Source organism: Lactuca saligna, chromosome 9 (assembly GCF_052625555.1).
Source record: "Lactuca saligna cultivar CGN05327 chromosome 9, ASM5262555v1, whole genome shotgun sequence".
Taxonomy (NCBI): Eukaryota; Viridiplantae; Streptophyta; class Magnoliopsida; order Asterales; family Asteraceae; genus Lactuca; species Lactuca saligna.
Genome location: NC_136425.1, coordinates 80,624,421 through 80,639,944, shown reverse-complemented (window position 1 = coordinate 80,639,944; position 15,524 = coordinate 80,624,421). Strand labels below are relative to the sequence as shown.

Sequence of the window (15,524 nt, the reverse complement as noted above, 5' to 3'; positions counted from 1 at the left end):
AAACAAGCTCTTAGAATTAGATTAAAAGATTGCATTAAGCTTAAAGAAGAAATTAAGTACTAAAGTGCTTACAAAGAAGAAATTAAAATGTTTCCAAATGATTCATGGACAAATCCTTGCCAAAACCTTCGAATTCTCCTTTCCAAAAGTGCTATGGTCTGTTCTGATGTGCCCCAAAATGAACCAATTCACGACATATGAAAAGGGGAAAAAACTGCCAAAAGGCAGTTTTTAAGTCGAACACGGCCCGTGTTAAAATAGAGTAAATCAACACGGGTCGTGTTGACTGAAAATATAGCCATCAATCCTCGATTCCAGCTCCAAAGTATGATGCTCAAAAGTGTTCATCTCGACCAACACGCCCCGTGTCCAAATAGGCTAAATGAACACGGGTCGTGTTCAGTGAAGTCAAAATGCCTGGAATGGTCAAACACGCCCCGTGTTGGATTTCTTGGCCAAACCCAACACGCCTCGTGTAGCCCTCTGACTCCGAATCCAAACTTGATTTTCTCAATTCTTCCATTTTACGCCCGATCATCCCGCAATCTTCATCAATGCTCCTTGGCACCTCCAAAAGCACACTCCACCCTCCGGTTTACCTAAAAGAGACATGAAAGTGTGCAAATAAGGTTGTTCTAGAGACTAACATGAATATGATAATAATGCAAGAATAATGAATTAAAACTAAGCTAAATACAGGCATAAAATGGACTAAAAGTTGTGCAAAAAGGTGCACAAAATGCACCTAACAATGATCAATTACATTAGATAAGTATCAACACATTCACGTGTTATTTTCAGCACATTCACCATACACAAATCGATCAACAACAGAAACAAAAATGGAGGAAAAGAAAATATGAATATGGGAAGTAGCCGATTACCAGATGCGTGATCGTGTGATTGCAGGAATGAAACCGCGACAACAAGGGAACAAGAGGTTGTGATCGTAAGTCGATAGGAGGTTGCAAAAGTAAATCAACGTTAGATTTTATGGGATTTAGATGTATTGCAAATTAGAAGTACCATTATTGTCCTTTTAATATTTTTTTAATTATAATGATTTAAGTATATAAAAAATAAATTATCATTAAGAAGTGAAAATATAATATTTAAATATTAAGCTGAAGCTACCTTTAACAAGTACATATACCAAATTCTCCTGATAAAATTTTATTTACCTTCCCCTCGTTTTCTTTTTGTAAATATTTTCGTTTCCTTTATTGAATTTAATAAAAACTCGTTAACTTAGGTTTAATTTATAACAATAACCGTTCTATAAGGTTTTCTCCGATCACAAAACTAAAAGCATCACGCACTTCGTGGCGCCAGGAGAAAACCCGTTTCTACTTTTGTCACTACATGCCGGAAAAATTAGGATACGCTACCCTTTTCCCACCCTTCGTTCCCGATTCCCCCATCAACTCTCCACCCAAATTCACCGGAAGTTTCGCCCTGTTAGCCTCCAATGCTCAGCGCCGCAGCCACCTCCGCCGCTGCATCGTCTATTCCGGCTTCCGTACTCTGCTGTACAGCTCAATCCACCTCAAGAAGAACGATTAAACGCCCCCACAACAATTGTCGTGCTGTTGCTGGAAACTTTGGGCATTTCGTACAAGTTGTAAAGAAAGATGTCGATTTTCTCAAGAAGAATATCGGTGCAGGGATCAATTGGACGAGCGAAGCTCTTGGTTTACCGGAGATTTCGAAAAAGGTAGATGAGTTTGTTTGGCTACGGAACCTCGAAGATCCCCACTATTCTGGTGAATTTCAGTCTCCTTCTTGGCCTCAGCCTTATTATCCAGGTTTTGCTTTTTCTCACTTTCTCCCTAATCTCTATTTTTGGCATAATTTACTTGTAATTACAATTTGAAGAATTGCTCCAGCTATTTCTTCAGATTATTTCCATTTCCACCTTTTCTGCCACTTATGTTAACATCAATCCATCTGCTTTACAGAACTCTCTACCACAGATCTCATCATGGCTGACCTTAAAGCCATGGAAACATACATAATCTATTATTACCATCTCTCTAAAATGTGGACAAAACCACTTCCAGAAGCTTACAATGCACAAGAAGCTGATACCTATTTCAAATGCAGACCTCATATAGTAGCCCTTCGACTTATTGAAGTACATTCTTACCCTTATCACCTTATCTCACATCATTCTGACATATTCTCATAGTTCACTTATTCTGTTTTGAAAGGTTTTTAGCTCCTTTGCTTCAGCTGCAATCAGAATCAGGATATCAGGAATTATAAGGTCAAAAACGTCAAATACAGACTCTGAAACCGAAGAATACAATTCACAATACAAATTCGGAATGGTGTTAAAAGAAACAATGTTAAACTTAGGTCCCACTTTTATCAAAGGTATATACATATGAATTCAGTGACAAAATTAATCTTTTTTGCTGATTTTTCTTAATCTTGTTTTGGTTAGACTCTTGGATTGTGACATGCTTTTGGTTGCTGATGCAGTTGGTCAATCCCTTTCCACAAGGCCAGATATCATTGGCTTTCAAATAACAAAGGTTCAATTTTTGTGTTTTTTTAAGGTTTTCAATGTTTAAATAATCCCAAATTTCACTTTAATTTGGTATTTTTAGGCTTTAAGTGAGCTCCATGATCAAATCCCTCCATTTCCCCGAACTTTAGCCATGCAAATCATAGAGGAAGAGCTCGGATCCCCTGTGGACACCTTCTTCAGTTACATCTCTGAGGAAGCAATAGCTGCAGCATCATTTGGTCAAGTATATGTTCTTTTCACTAATAAGTAATAAATAACATAAAAAAAAACATTAAATCTTATTTATTTATTTATTTATATTCCTTCATATCTTTTTAAGGTCTACAGAGCAACTACAGTAGATGGAGTTGATGTTGCTGTGAAAATACAACGCCCTAATTTGAAACATGTTGTGTTTCGTGATGTTTATATTATGAGAGTTGGGGTTCGTTTTCTTATCATTTTTCACTTTTTCAATTTACATTTATTAAAAAATTAAAAATAACTTTTTTTTTCACTTCTATAGTTGGATATTTTGCAACAAGTGACTAAAAGGAAAAGTGATTTACGCCTTTATGCTGATGAGTTAGGAAAAGGATTAGTAGGGGAATTGGATTACACTTTAGAAGCTGCAAATGCTAAAGAATTTATGGTAATTTTTCTTCTTCTTTATTAATCTTTTTACCAATTTGAATAATTACTATTTATATGCAGGAAGCTCATTCACCATTTTCGTATATTCGTGTTCCAAAAGTGTTTGACCATTTGACTAAAAAGAGGGTGTTGACTATGGAGTGGATGAGTGGTGAAAATCCAAAAGAATTATTATCAATGTGTAACACCAATTTTGAACAAGAATTGCAATATTCAGAGAAACAGAGGATTGATGCTAAAAGACATCTTTTTGATCTGGTATGTAATATGTAATTAATTATGTATTAAAAATTTAAATTGGTTTCTTTTTTTACCTTATAAAGATTATCTTTATATTTTATTATAATTATAATCTTTAGGTTAACAAAGGAGTTGAAGCATGTTTAGTTCAACTCCTTGAAACTGGATTATTACATGCGGATCCACACCCTGGAAATATGCTCTATTTACCATCTGGACAAATAGGGTACTTTTGTCATTTTGTTAAAAAATAGAAAAATTAATCTTTATAGTTTTATATTTATATTTTTTGATGATTTCTTCTTAGGTTTCTTGATTTTGGATTAATCTGTCGAATGGAAAAGAAGCATAAGTTTGCAATGCTTGGAGCGATTATTCACATAGTAAATGCTGACTGGGCATCCCTTGTGGGGTCCCTTGCTGACATGGACATCGTAAGGCCGGGAACCAATGTTTCACGAATTACCATGGTAATTAATTATATAATTAAAAAAAAAAAAGAATGTTTTATTTTTGGATTTAGAAAAATAAAAAATAAAAAAATAAAAAAAAAAATCCTGTTTTTGTAACTTTGGTTAAATTATTTAGGATCTGGAATATGCGATGGGGGAGATGGAATTCAAGGATGGAATCCCTGATATCAGATTTAGTAAGGTGAGGATAATTACATATTTGGTCCCTGAGTTTATCTGATTTTGCAATTTTGGTCCTTGTTGTATTAGGTGCTTGGTAAAGTGTTTGCTATAGCTGTGAAATATCATCTTCGCATGCCACCTTATTTTACTCTTCTCCTACGTTCTATTGCTTCCTTTGAAGGTACATATAAAAATATTTTTAATTTCTTAAATTATTATTATTTTTTAATTTTTTTAATTAATGTGTAGGATTAGCAATGGCTGGAGATCCAAATTTCAAGACATTTGAAAGTTCATATCCGTATGTTGTTCGTAAGCTTCTAACAGATAACTCATTTGAAACAAGGAAGATTCTTCACTCGGTATTTTTCACATTTTAATCGTTTCCTAAACTTTATAAAATCATTTTTTGTATTTTTGTATTTTCTATTAATTGTTACTTTTTTATTTTAGGTTGTGATGAACAAAAGAAAACAACTTCAATGGAAGAAGGTTGCTTTTTTCTTGAAAATCGGGGCAACAAGGTATATAAATATAACACCAAAAGGAATATTCTTCTTTTCTAACTTATTTAGATTTTAAAAAAAGCTGTAATATTTTTTTTCAGCAAAGGATTATTAAAAAGTGGGACTTCTTCTTCTTCAGAATCAGATACAGTAAATTTAGTCCTTAAACTTTTACTCTCAAAAGATGGTGTTGTGGTGCGACGACTTGTCATGACAGCTGTAAGTATTTATCATGCAAAAAGACATAAATACCCTTTTCATGATTTTTATAAATCTGTAACAGGATGGAGCATCATTAATCCGGGATACAGTTTCCAAGGAAGCAAAACCTTTCAGATATCAACTCTGTAAAATCATAGCTGACGTGTTATACCACTCAATATGCACAACAGCTTTTGCTAAAACATTCATGCCGATGTCAGCCACGTGTAATCCAATTTACAGATCATCATCGTCATCTTCAATGCCAGCTGTCGATTACAAGACCCTAGTGGGAAATCGACGGCTGAGAGTGATTGTCCGGAAGGTTCTAGAATCTGGGAGAAAAGATCCGCTGTTAATGCTTCGGTTGTGTTGGGTGAGTTTTGTGACACTTGTGGTAGCGTCGGCTTTGGCTTGTCATAAGGTGGTTGTTTCTATGTCTGAAGAAGATTATTTGGGTCGATTGTCGTTCACTCCTAAGAAACTTGTGGTGAGTAATTAACGTTAATGATCGATGATGTTGTTACTAAATTGAAAGGCTGGAATTTTAAGTCGTGATATTGTGGAGTGGAGTGATGATGTGTAGAGAAGGAGAACTTGTATGGTAGTACTGCATTTCAAGTGATGCTAAAAAGATAAAATAAAAAATAGATTTGGATTAATTCTTTGGTCTTTTTTTTCACAAAAAAATATTTGTAGTAATGTTGGTTATGACTAGGGCGTGAGTGTTTGGATATTTACAAGTTTAGATGGTTTATATGAGTTGTCGACTTGAATATGTTTAACGGGTTTTTTAAAGAAAGACAATTTACTTGATATAATGTTCTTATGTCGATCATGCTATTATAAGATGATGTTTAGTTAAGAAAATGGCATAATTGCATATATAAAAAAACTTACAAAAGTAATTCTCTAAACAAAGTTTCATTTTTCAGTTTTGATACCCTATCTTTGGAGGATTTTTGATACCCTATCTTTTTGGGATTGTAAGTTAATGAATAATGAATATGTATTAAGAAAAAAAATGAAATTATAAATTAAAATGAAATACAAACATTAAATTATATGTTGAATCCGAGTGAATTATGACATTTAAACAAATTCATAAATTACATATTATCACATAAAAACTAAAAAGATTTAGTAAATTTTGTCTCTTAAAATTCAGTCCAAAACCGAAATAGGCGAATCGATAATGTGTAAAACTAAGAACCGATAATCGGCCTGACAACATAAAACTATAAGGCCGGCTCTATGTGTTCATGAGTTAAGTTAGGGCTTAGGACCCCATTTTTAAAAAGGCCCCACTTAACCTAAATAGCTTAATGTTGATGCTTCTGTTCTCCAACTACATTCGCTGCTGATTGCTGATACGTACGCCTTCTAAAAAATCGAAAGCGACTTTCTACTTTTATTCTTATTCCTTTCTTCTCCATTATCAATGTTGTTGATTGACTGATTATTGATTTAGGCTTCTCCAATCTCGATTCCTGGACAGTAAAAAGCTTCATGGACTATTAATTGGTAACATACATTCTTTGTTCTTTTTCCTTCTCCATTCTCGTTTTTTCTGAAGAATTTCTTTGTTTCTCCGTTGTTGAAAAATCTATGATGATTCATTGAACTTATTCAAGGTATGTGTAATCAGTGTTTTCAATTGAATTTTCAATTATCTAATTATCTATTAAGGTTAATAGCCGATTAGGGTTAATTTTTGTCATTATCCGACTTTCCATTGTTGTTTGTTCATTGATTAATGCTCAATTTCTTTGTTTCTGTGTGATTTTTGTTTTCTACGTTAGTGTTTCCACTCAGTTTTTGCGTTGTTGGCTTGATGCTGGATTTTTATGTTTCCCCTTTTTAATTATAATATCATGCAACTTGAGTTCCTCTGTTTTTACATCACACCTAGGCAGAGTATGTAACCTGAAGCTATGAAATGTTGGTTATTGATTGATTTATATGTGATTTGTTTATTGATTTATGTATTGAGTTGTGTATAGATTTGAGTTAAAATAATCCTGCAAGTTTGAGTTCCCTTAAAAATTATAGATAAGTTCTCCTTTTAGATTAAAACACTACAAGTTTAAATAGAAAAAGTCAAATTTCACTTTTATATTTGTTTTTATTACATAAGATAGAATCATAGTTGGAATGAATTTGAGTTTTCCAGTTTTAAGTTTTCCATTATCTTCTATTCTCAAGGCAGTAAATATTTCTGTTAATCCATAATGCATTACTTCAAGATTGTTGTTTGTTCATTTGTAGTTGTATTAGTGATTGTTCATTGTTATTATCAATCAAATAATTAATAATCATGTCTAAGAGAAAATATGAATTAGGCTTTAAAAAGGAAAAAAGAAAATACAACTATAGTAAAGACTAAGGGGACCCAAATTTTTGGTTCGCTTAGAGCCCCCAAACTGATTGAGCCGCCTCTAAAAACCTATATATGTCCTAAGGTTCGGTGTTGGTCCCGATTTGGATGCTCACACTCGGTTCTTACTAATCTTTATGATTCTAAAAATTGTCTGAGAAAAATTGTGCAAAAAGGCATAAGAAAGCTTTTATTTGGTCAACTTTTACATATTGTTGGTGTAGTTTTTTCTAATCAAATTTTCAATGTTTTCATGTACCACTTCGGGTTCCATTCATATACCATTTTGGGTTGCATTCGATGGTGGAGAAAGAAAAATACGAGGCTGCACAAAATTTTTGGAATTGCACTACTAGAAAAATTCATTTTCAATGGTAGTTTTTGTCACTAAATCCGCCACTAAAGGGTTTACCTACGGATTTACATTGAATTTACATTTATCTTACGTTGTGATGAATTTCAACGGATTTGTGAAGGATTTCTGATGGATTTGTGACGGATATCAAATGAATTTGTGATGGATTTATAAATTTTTACACTTCTAGGATGAAAAGATTGAGTAATTATCCGTGCCATCTCACGACACTAAGCATGTCTACCCCTCTTTCCATTAAATCGTTCACGTTGGTTTTTGTAACTATAACTCGTATCAATGCAAAATTGTATATTTTTTTAGTTGTGTAGTAGTAAATATTTAATATATACTTATTAAAACATTTACCTAAATATGATATAATATATATCACAGTTATGTCATATTGGTTTCTGTAATTACAACTCGTACCGATTCAAATAATTTTTCAAAAGTTGCTCCAGATGCATGAATAAGTTTATATTTTGTTCTAAATTATTTATTAGTTAGTATATATTTAAAATATTTACTTAATTATGTTAATTTACATAATACATATTAGTCAATTATATCATGTTGGTTTTTTAATTACAAATAATTTTTAAAAACAGCTTCAAATGCATTAACAAAGTGTATTTTTAAATTATTCATTAGCTAATTAATAATATTATTAAAATATTTATATAAATATGATAATTAACATCATATATATTAGTCAATTATGTCACGTTGGTTTTTATAGTTACAATTCTTACCGGTTCAAATAAATTTTCAAAAGTGGCTCCAAATACATCAACTAAGTGTATATTTTTTAATTATTTATTAATAATGTATATTTATTAAAATATTTACATGAATATGATAATTTACATAATATATATTAGTCAATTAATTACAAATGGTTCAAATAATTTTTCAAAAGTAGCTCTGGATACATCAACAAAGTGTATCTTTTAATTATGTATTACTCAATATATATTTATTAAAATGTTTACATAAATATGATAATTAACGTAATATTAGTCAATTATATATTCGTACCTATTCAAATATTTTATCAAAAGCAGTTTCAAATGCATCAACAAAGTATATTTTTAAAATATTTATTAATAATAAATATATATTTATTAAAGATATAAAAGAAAATGAAAAACAAGCATTAAAAATTCCATAATCTTTTCTTCATCAAATCAACATTACATCAATACAAAACACACAACACTTGAGGTGAAAGCATACTTTCCACATACACCATAGCATCCCCAAACAATTTCAAATCATGACCACTCATCGGACACCTAAAAACCTTCTTCTTCACATCATAAATCACAAACGATTGCAAATCAATCTCCAAAACAATTTCATCTTCATTTAAAGACCCCAAAGGCATCATATAAGAAATGTTCTGAATCCCCATATTAAGTGGAATTTTAACCAATTTTGACCAAGAGTTGACCACCCCATATTCCTTCATCAACCATATCTCAACATCTGTATACCCAATATCATCACAAATCGCACAAAGACATCCTTGTAAAACACCCAAAACATAACACGGAAGACTTGAATCTTGAGGTGGCAAAGAAATTTCTAAAAATGTCTCTTCAGATAAGTCGAATGAAGCTACTAATCTATAATCATCACCATTGCCACTACCATAAGCTAACCAGTGAAGAACACCGTTTAAAAAAGTACCAACTGTATCGATGAAATCATACCTAGATGACACTGATCCAGTTCTCCAAGAACTTGAATGTTTATCGCGTACCTTAAATTTATTGTATCCAGAGTCACGAGCAAATCGGGGAAATCTTATAACTTTCATGTCATTAGGGTTTTTTGATCCACACCCAAATCCATACACGAATTCGATCCGGTTTGAGCAATGAAGAGCTTGTTGAGGTGATTGAAATGGCTTGAAATGTCTTCTGGTTGATGGGTTGTAGATGATTATGTCACGTGTGCCATCGATTAAACATACTAATCCATTGCAGGAACCCAGGATCTTGATTGAAGTTTTAGGGTTTGGAAATGGGGAATCAAGTTGTAGTGATTCGTTGATGTTATTATAGTTTAAAGACATAAGAGGGGAAGTTGGAAGAAGGATTCGATGTTGGGTTGATGAAGATAGGGCATTTTTAAGATGTGATTTGATGAAATGAGTACCTGTAATTAGCTCCTTCCAATGCTTTGATACGCATCTGAATTGCAATAAGGATTTTACAGGGATTCGAGAAAGGATTTCTTTTACAATCTCATCAGGCAAATATGGATTTGGTAACTCAGTTTCTGACATATTGGAATCTGGACTCGATAATGGCGTTCTTAACAATTGCCGACTGCTTTCAGGTGATTGAGAAACCTGCACATGGAAAATATTTGCGTTAAATTAGGGTTCGACGTAACTATAATTTTTTTGCACAAGATGATAGAAAGGATTCCTAAAACTTAATCCAGATTCAATTCATAATCCAAATAACAGTGACAATTGCATCCGTATGTATAATGATTATTGGATAGAGATGAAATTAAAGAGCAACCTCTGTAAAACTATTAAAAAAAAAACGAGCTTAGGGTTTATGGACAAATAGAGAGGAGAACGCATACCATGAATGTTGTATCCATCAGGTAATGGGTTAGAACTTACAAATTAGAAATGGCAGCATCGGTAGGGAGAACGCATGCCATGGACTTTCGGACATATGAACGGTGTAGAAAGAAGCTATTTTAACCTTCCGTTTACGACCTTATGCTAATAAAATGTAATAAATTCTAAAATCAATAACATATTTCGAAGGTACTCAATAGTCAATAGGACAATTACTTCCTAGTCGATAGTATAATTGATATTTTTTGAAATGTACATATTTAGTTTTTATTTTTTATTTTTTTGTAAAATAAACTGTTATATTTTATTAAATGTACATATTAGATTATTTTCACTGGATTGTACAGGTTTTGCTGATGTGGAAGTGTTTATTTTACAAAAAAAAAAAGGACTAAATGTGTACATTTCAAAAAGTATCTTAACCTATCAAGACATTTTCCCTTTCTTTTATTTTTTTGAAATGAAATACCTAGGTGGCATCCACATATCCACAACCAGATTTTTTAAACTTTTATTCATTATGAAAAAGAGGGAGAACACTGATCTCCTGCGACTCCTTTGTGTGTTCCTATATATCACTGGTAGCAAGGAGGAATGATGGTCAAAACAACTAGGTCGAAGGGGGAGGCAAGAGGAAGTAGAGACGGTAGTTGACGGCGAGGAGCTGCTTTGATAGCCCCCTCGTCGATTCTTTCTTCTTTTTCTGGCAACATATCTCAAAGATGGAGGCAAAGAGAGACAGATCGGAGAAACACAACAGGTAAAGGGTGTTTGGCTGTTGCTATTCGACCGGAAGAAAAAGAGACGAGAAAGAGAAGGGTCGCCACCATTTTCTTGTTGCTGGAGGATCACCCACCTCCGGTGACTAAGCTAATTAACTGCTATTTAGTGTCATTTGTGCTTCTACATCAGCAAAACCTATAGAATCCAGTGAAAATGACCTAATGTGTACATATTAATAAAGTATAAGGGTTTATTTTACAAAAAAATAATAATAATAAGGACTAAATGTGTACAATTTAAAAAATATCTTACCTTATCAAGTCATTTTCCCTAAAAGAAAATTCGTATATGACCGGTATACCAGGTATAGTCGGTCATAAGGATTGCATCGTTACAAAAAATAAACTATAAAGGTTTATTTTAAAAAAAATAAGGACTAAATGTGTACATTTCAAAAAGTATCGTACTCTATCAAGTCATTTTCCCTAGTCAATACTTATTTAGACTATATTTGAGGTATTAGATCAAAAAAAGTAGATATTAGTTCATACCTGAAAAGTTAGCTTGCTAGTTTATAAGTTAATTGATAAAAAAAAAATGACATTTGATAGCTATAAGATATAAAATAATATAAAGGGGCATCTAGAAAATGTTTTTATAAAGCTAACTTTTAAGTTATTTTTTGTTTATCAAACATGACAACTTAAAAAACTCAAAAAATAAACTAGCTTATCAGCTAGTTGTGGCGCGCCAAATACAACCTAAAATGATAACAACTTTGCAACCTATTTACCATCTTATCAGGTCTTATTTGCCATTAAAGAAAAATGTGCACGTTATAGAAAAAATAATAAATAAGTTGTATGAACTTGTATAAAACTATTTAGATCATGTTGTGGCATGCTACTAAACTTATTTATAAACAACATAAAGTTTCCAAAATATCTCATTTGTCCAAGAAAACTAGAAATGAATATTTACTTCTTTAGTCAATAGTACCTTACCTTGAGGTAAAAAAACATATTTATGGATATTTAGAACAAATGGGTCTTCTCCAAGTATATTTTCTCTGGTTTTAAGTACTTTATTTTTGCCTCCCTTTCTTAACCAAGCTATGTGGTCATTGAGGAAACCCTATGTCGACTTCAACTCATTCCTTTTTATTTCCCGTTTGAGGACTTCCGGTTGTGGTAATCTTCAAAGGTCAACTAATGTTTTATTATGAAGACTTTCTTTTATGAGTGTTCGCCTCAGATGGAGACGAATAGACAAATTATAGGAAAGTTTCATCTTCCCCCTTTTTGTGTAACCATGATCACCCATCGTAAAACATGTACCATCATTTAATTCAGAATTGTCTGGGTGTTATCGTTCTTGGTTTAATGGCAATTTGAACACAAACAACCTAAAAAGATTTATGAACATAACATCAACAACAAACAAGAAGTTCAAACCAACATCTAAACCTTGTATAAGTTTCAAATCATTTATATGAATGAGTTTCAAAGTTGTTCAATATAAAGGCAAAAAATTCAAATTGGATTTTCAATACATCTCAAGACCAGTATATTCCAAGTTTGGTGACATACTAAGCATTTATACACAAAAGTAATACATTAATACTACAAAGCTTAAAAAATATATACAATATAAAGTTCCAAGATTGTCTATATGAGTTTCGAAACAATATAACGATGATGGCAAATTTTCAAAACTCTTTTTCATGATATATGAAAAAACAAGACCACTATGTACAAAGTTTTATGAATCAGCAAACACTATCTAACATATCCACACAACTAAAAAAACATACAAACTATTAAAAACAAAGAGTTTCAAACTTGTTCAAAGTGTCCTCAAAATCTTTTTTTTTTTTTTTTTTTTTTTTTTTGTTTGTAAAAACATCAAAATGCCATTGTATATGTATTATGTCCATATAACATTTGTATACAAAACTAACAATTAATAGCTACAATAAAAATAAGACTTTCGAGATTTTTATAAAACAGTTCGAAAATACAACCGTTTGAAATATTTCAAAAATAGGATAAAATGAAAATGTTAACACTTGTAAAATATATGGATAGAATTAATTTTTTAAATGGAGATTATGAAAATGTCTAACACTCAACAATTGTACCGTCAAAATTCTAAACATGATACTTTTGTTATTTTTTAAAAGAATGGTCAAACATTATATATGATCACTAAAAGCTGTCATTTTCGTTAATATCCTGTTCTTATTTTAATATTATATTTAATGGAATCTACGAAGCATAATGAATTTATTTAAACACAAAGCAATTTCATTGTTATAAACTTTGAGGAGTTTTTTCAAAACAATATATCCCAATTCCGATGTTTTATCATTTTTGAATAACCTAATGAAAGAACATCTTCCTTTCTGTTAAAATCAAAAGTTGAGATATTTTTATAGTATTTCAACAAATCAAGAGGAAACAGTTGCCATTTATTATAACTCATAGATTTTTCAAAATACAATATGGAAATACAATGCTCACATGAGAAATATATATGAAAGTACAATTCTATAATAAAAAATATAAAGTGGGTTTCATATAAATATCAAGACCCATAAAAAAAGATGGATAAAAATTTAATAGCACCCTATATGAAACATTATTATATTCTTTAAAAACTAATGCATCACACACAAGACTTCAGGTGAAAGCAAAGTCTCCACATACACCACAGCATCCCCAAACAATATCAATTCGTTAGCACTCGTGACATGCCTAAACATCTTCTTCTTAGCATCATAAATCACAAACGATTGCAAATTAATCTCAAGAAGAATTTCATCATCATTTAAGGACCTCAAATGCCTCATATACGAAATGTTCTCAATCCCAGTATAAAGTGGAATTTTAACGAATATTTTCCAAGAGTCAACCACCCCATATTCCTCCATCAACCATACCTCAACTTCTGTATAACAAATAGCATTACAAAGCCCAGAAAGACATCCGTGTAAAACACCCAAAACATAACACGGAAGTCTTGAATCTTGATTCGGCAAACAAATGTCCAAAAATGTCTCTTCGGATACATTAAATGAAGCTATTAATCTATAATCATCATTATTGCCACTTCGATGCGCTAACCAATGAAGAACACCATTTAAAAAAGTACCAACTGTATCAATAAAATCATAGGAAGAACTAGAAGTAGTAATCTTATCGTGTTCCTTAAATTTATTATATTTAAAGTCACGAGAAAATCGGGGGAATCTAAACATTCTCATGTCATTCGGGTTCGACCCACACCCACACCCGAATCCGTATACAAATTCAACCCGGTTTGAGAAATAAAGAGCTTGTTGCGCTAATTGAAAGGGCTTGAAATGTCTTCTGGTTGATGGGTTGTAGATTATCATGTCTCTTGTGTCATCCATTAAACATACCAAACCATTACATGAACCCATAATCTTGGTGTGAGCTTTTGGGTTCAAAAAAGGGCAATGAATTTCTGTTGATTCGTAGATGTTGTTTGGTGATAAGTTATAGCTTAACGACAGAAGAGGGGAAGATGGAATGAGGATTCGGTGTTGGGTTGATGAAGATAATGCGTGTTTAAGGTGTGATTTGATAAAATCGGTATTTGCGATTACACATTTCCAATGTTTTGATACGCTTCTGAATTGCAATAAGGATTTCACAGGGAGTCGAGAAAGGATTTCCTTTATAATCTCATCGGGTAAATATGCGTTTTGTATCTCACTTTCTGACATATTGGATTATACCTTATAGTGTTGCTAATCTCGATCCCTTTAATGATTTTGTTCAACGACTACGAATTCCTTTCAGGTGATTGAAAAATCTGTGTTATAAGATACAAAAAGATGATATGCTTGAGTACGAAATTTCAGAAAGCAATAACAAACATAAGCAAACATGGAGATGAAAGGTATAGAAATATATAGAATCATAAGGAATTCCTAAAACTAACAGATTCGTTCATAAACATCATATGCAAAAGTGCTTCGGAGCGAATGATAATTATTCGATAGAGTTGAAATTAAAGAGCAAAAACTGTATCTCGAAATAGAAACAAAGATACCTATGTGGGAACTGAGGAGGAGAACGCATAACATGAACACTGTATTGGAGATATGGTCGAAAATGGCAGAGCCACGGTGGAAGCAACACTTGCGCAGGGTGATTAAGGGTTGAATTGAGATTTGAGAAGTTAGAATTAGGTATTGAAGAAGATTAGGAAGGGAATAAAGAAGAGAAGAGGAGAAATGAAGGAGAAGAAGTGAAGAAGTGAAGAAGGAAGCAGTTTCATTCATATCACATAGAAAAGAAAAAGACAAAATTACAGATTCTCGTACGTTTGCCCTAAATACGGCGCACCTTTGTCTTAACACGTGCTGAACACGTTTCAATACGTCCCCCTACATGTGGATCAGGGGATGTATGTGTAAGAAGGCATAATGTTTTTTTGAATGAAAAGTGGGATGAATTGCAGCGGTATGTGTGTAAGCAACCGAGCCAACCTTAGAGATTATAGGATAAGGACCGCTTTGCTAGTTTCTGATTACCTCTCAACTCCACCGATATTATATAAATATTGGTTTTATTTTACAGAAATTACATATTTCCGTATGTTTTATTTGATTTTTTTTTTTTACCAAAAATAAAACTATTTATTTATTAATTAGTTTAATATAAATTTAAATATACAAAATAGTTT

General features: G+C 32.1%; 3 protein-coding genes across 4 annotated transcripts; 1 reads left to right on the top strand and 2 right to left on the bottom strand.

Moving 5' to 3' along the window:
- Nucleotides 1-1,292: 1,292 nt before the first annotated feature.
- ATATH8 (Protein kinase superfamily protein) lies at nucleotides 1,293-5,410 on the top strand. The gene is made up of 16 exons (XM_078972612.1): nucleotides 1,293-1,805; nucleotides 1,959-2,134; nucleotides 2,211-2,376; nucleotides 2,485-2,537; nucleotides 2,613-2,756; nucleotides 2,853-2,957; nucleotides 3,039-3,164; nucleotides 3,227-3,424; nucleotides 3,526-3,632; nucleotides 3,714-3,876; nucleotides 3,995-4,060; nucleotides 4,129-4,222; nucleotides 4,291-4,403; nucleotides 4,495-4,565; nucleotides 4,649-4,766; nucleotides 4,831-5,410. The coding sequence occupies exons 1-16, from the start codon at nucleotides 1,469-1,471 to the stop codon at nucleotides 5,248-5,250; spliced, it is 2,457 nt and encodes an 818-aa protein (XP_078828738.1). The 5' UTR covers nucleotides 1,293-1,468; the 3' UTR covers nucleotides 5,251-5,410.
- Nucleotides 5,411-8,636: 3,226 nt separating this feature from the next.
- LOC145014237 (F-box protein CPR1-like) lies at nucleotides 8,637-10,222 on the bottom strand. 2 transcript variants are annotated; one of them, XM_078972614.1, is made up of 2 exons: nucleotides 10,125-10,222; nucleotides 8,637-9,839 (listed from the first exon to the last, which is right to left on the bottom strand). In XM_078972614.1, the coding sequence occupies exon 2, from the start codon at nucleotides 9,771-9,773 to the stop codon at nucleotides 8,679-8,681; it is 1,095 nt and encodes a 364-aa protein (XP_078828740.1). In that variant the 5' UTR covers nucleotides 9,774-9,839; nucleotides 10,125-10,222; the 3' UTR covers nucleotides 8,637-8,678. The 2 variants fall into 2 exon arrangements, with proteins under 2 accessions (XP_078828740.1, XP_078828739.1); XM_078972613.1 differs by having other exon boundaries at nucleotides 10,085-10,215.
- A 3,060-nt stretch (nucleotides 10,223-13,282) lies between these two features.
- Nucleotides 13,283-15,288, bottom strand: LOC145016651 (F-box protein CPR1-like). The gene is made up of 2 exons (XM_078974901.1): nucleotides 14,889-15,288; nucleotides 13,283-14,648 (listed from the first exon to the last, which is right to left on the bottom strand). The coding sequence occupies exon 2, from the start codon at nucleotides 14,557-14,559 to the stop codon at nucleotides 13,468-13,470; it is 1,092 nt and encodes a 363-aa protein (XP_078831027.1). The 5' UTR covers nucleotides 14,560-14,648; nucleotides 14,889-15,288; the 3' UTR covers nucleotides 13,283-13,467.
- Between the last annotated feature and the right edge of the window lie 236 nt (nucleotides 15,289-15,524).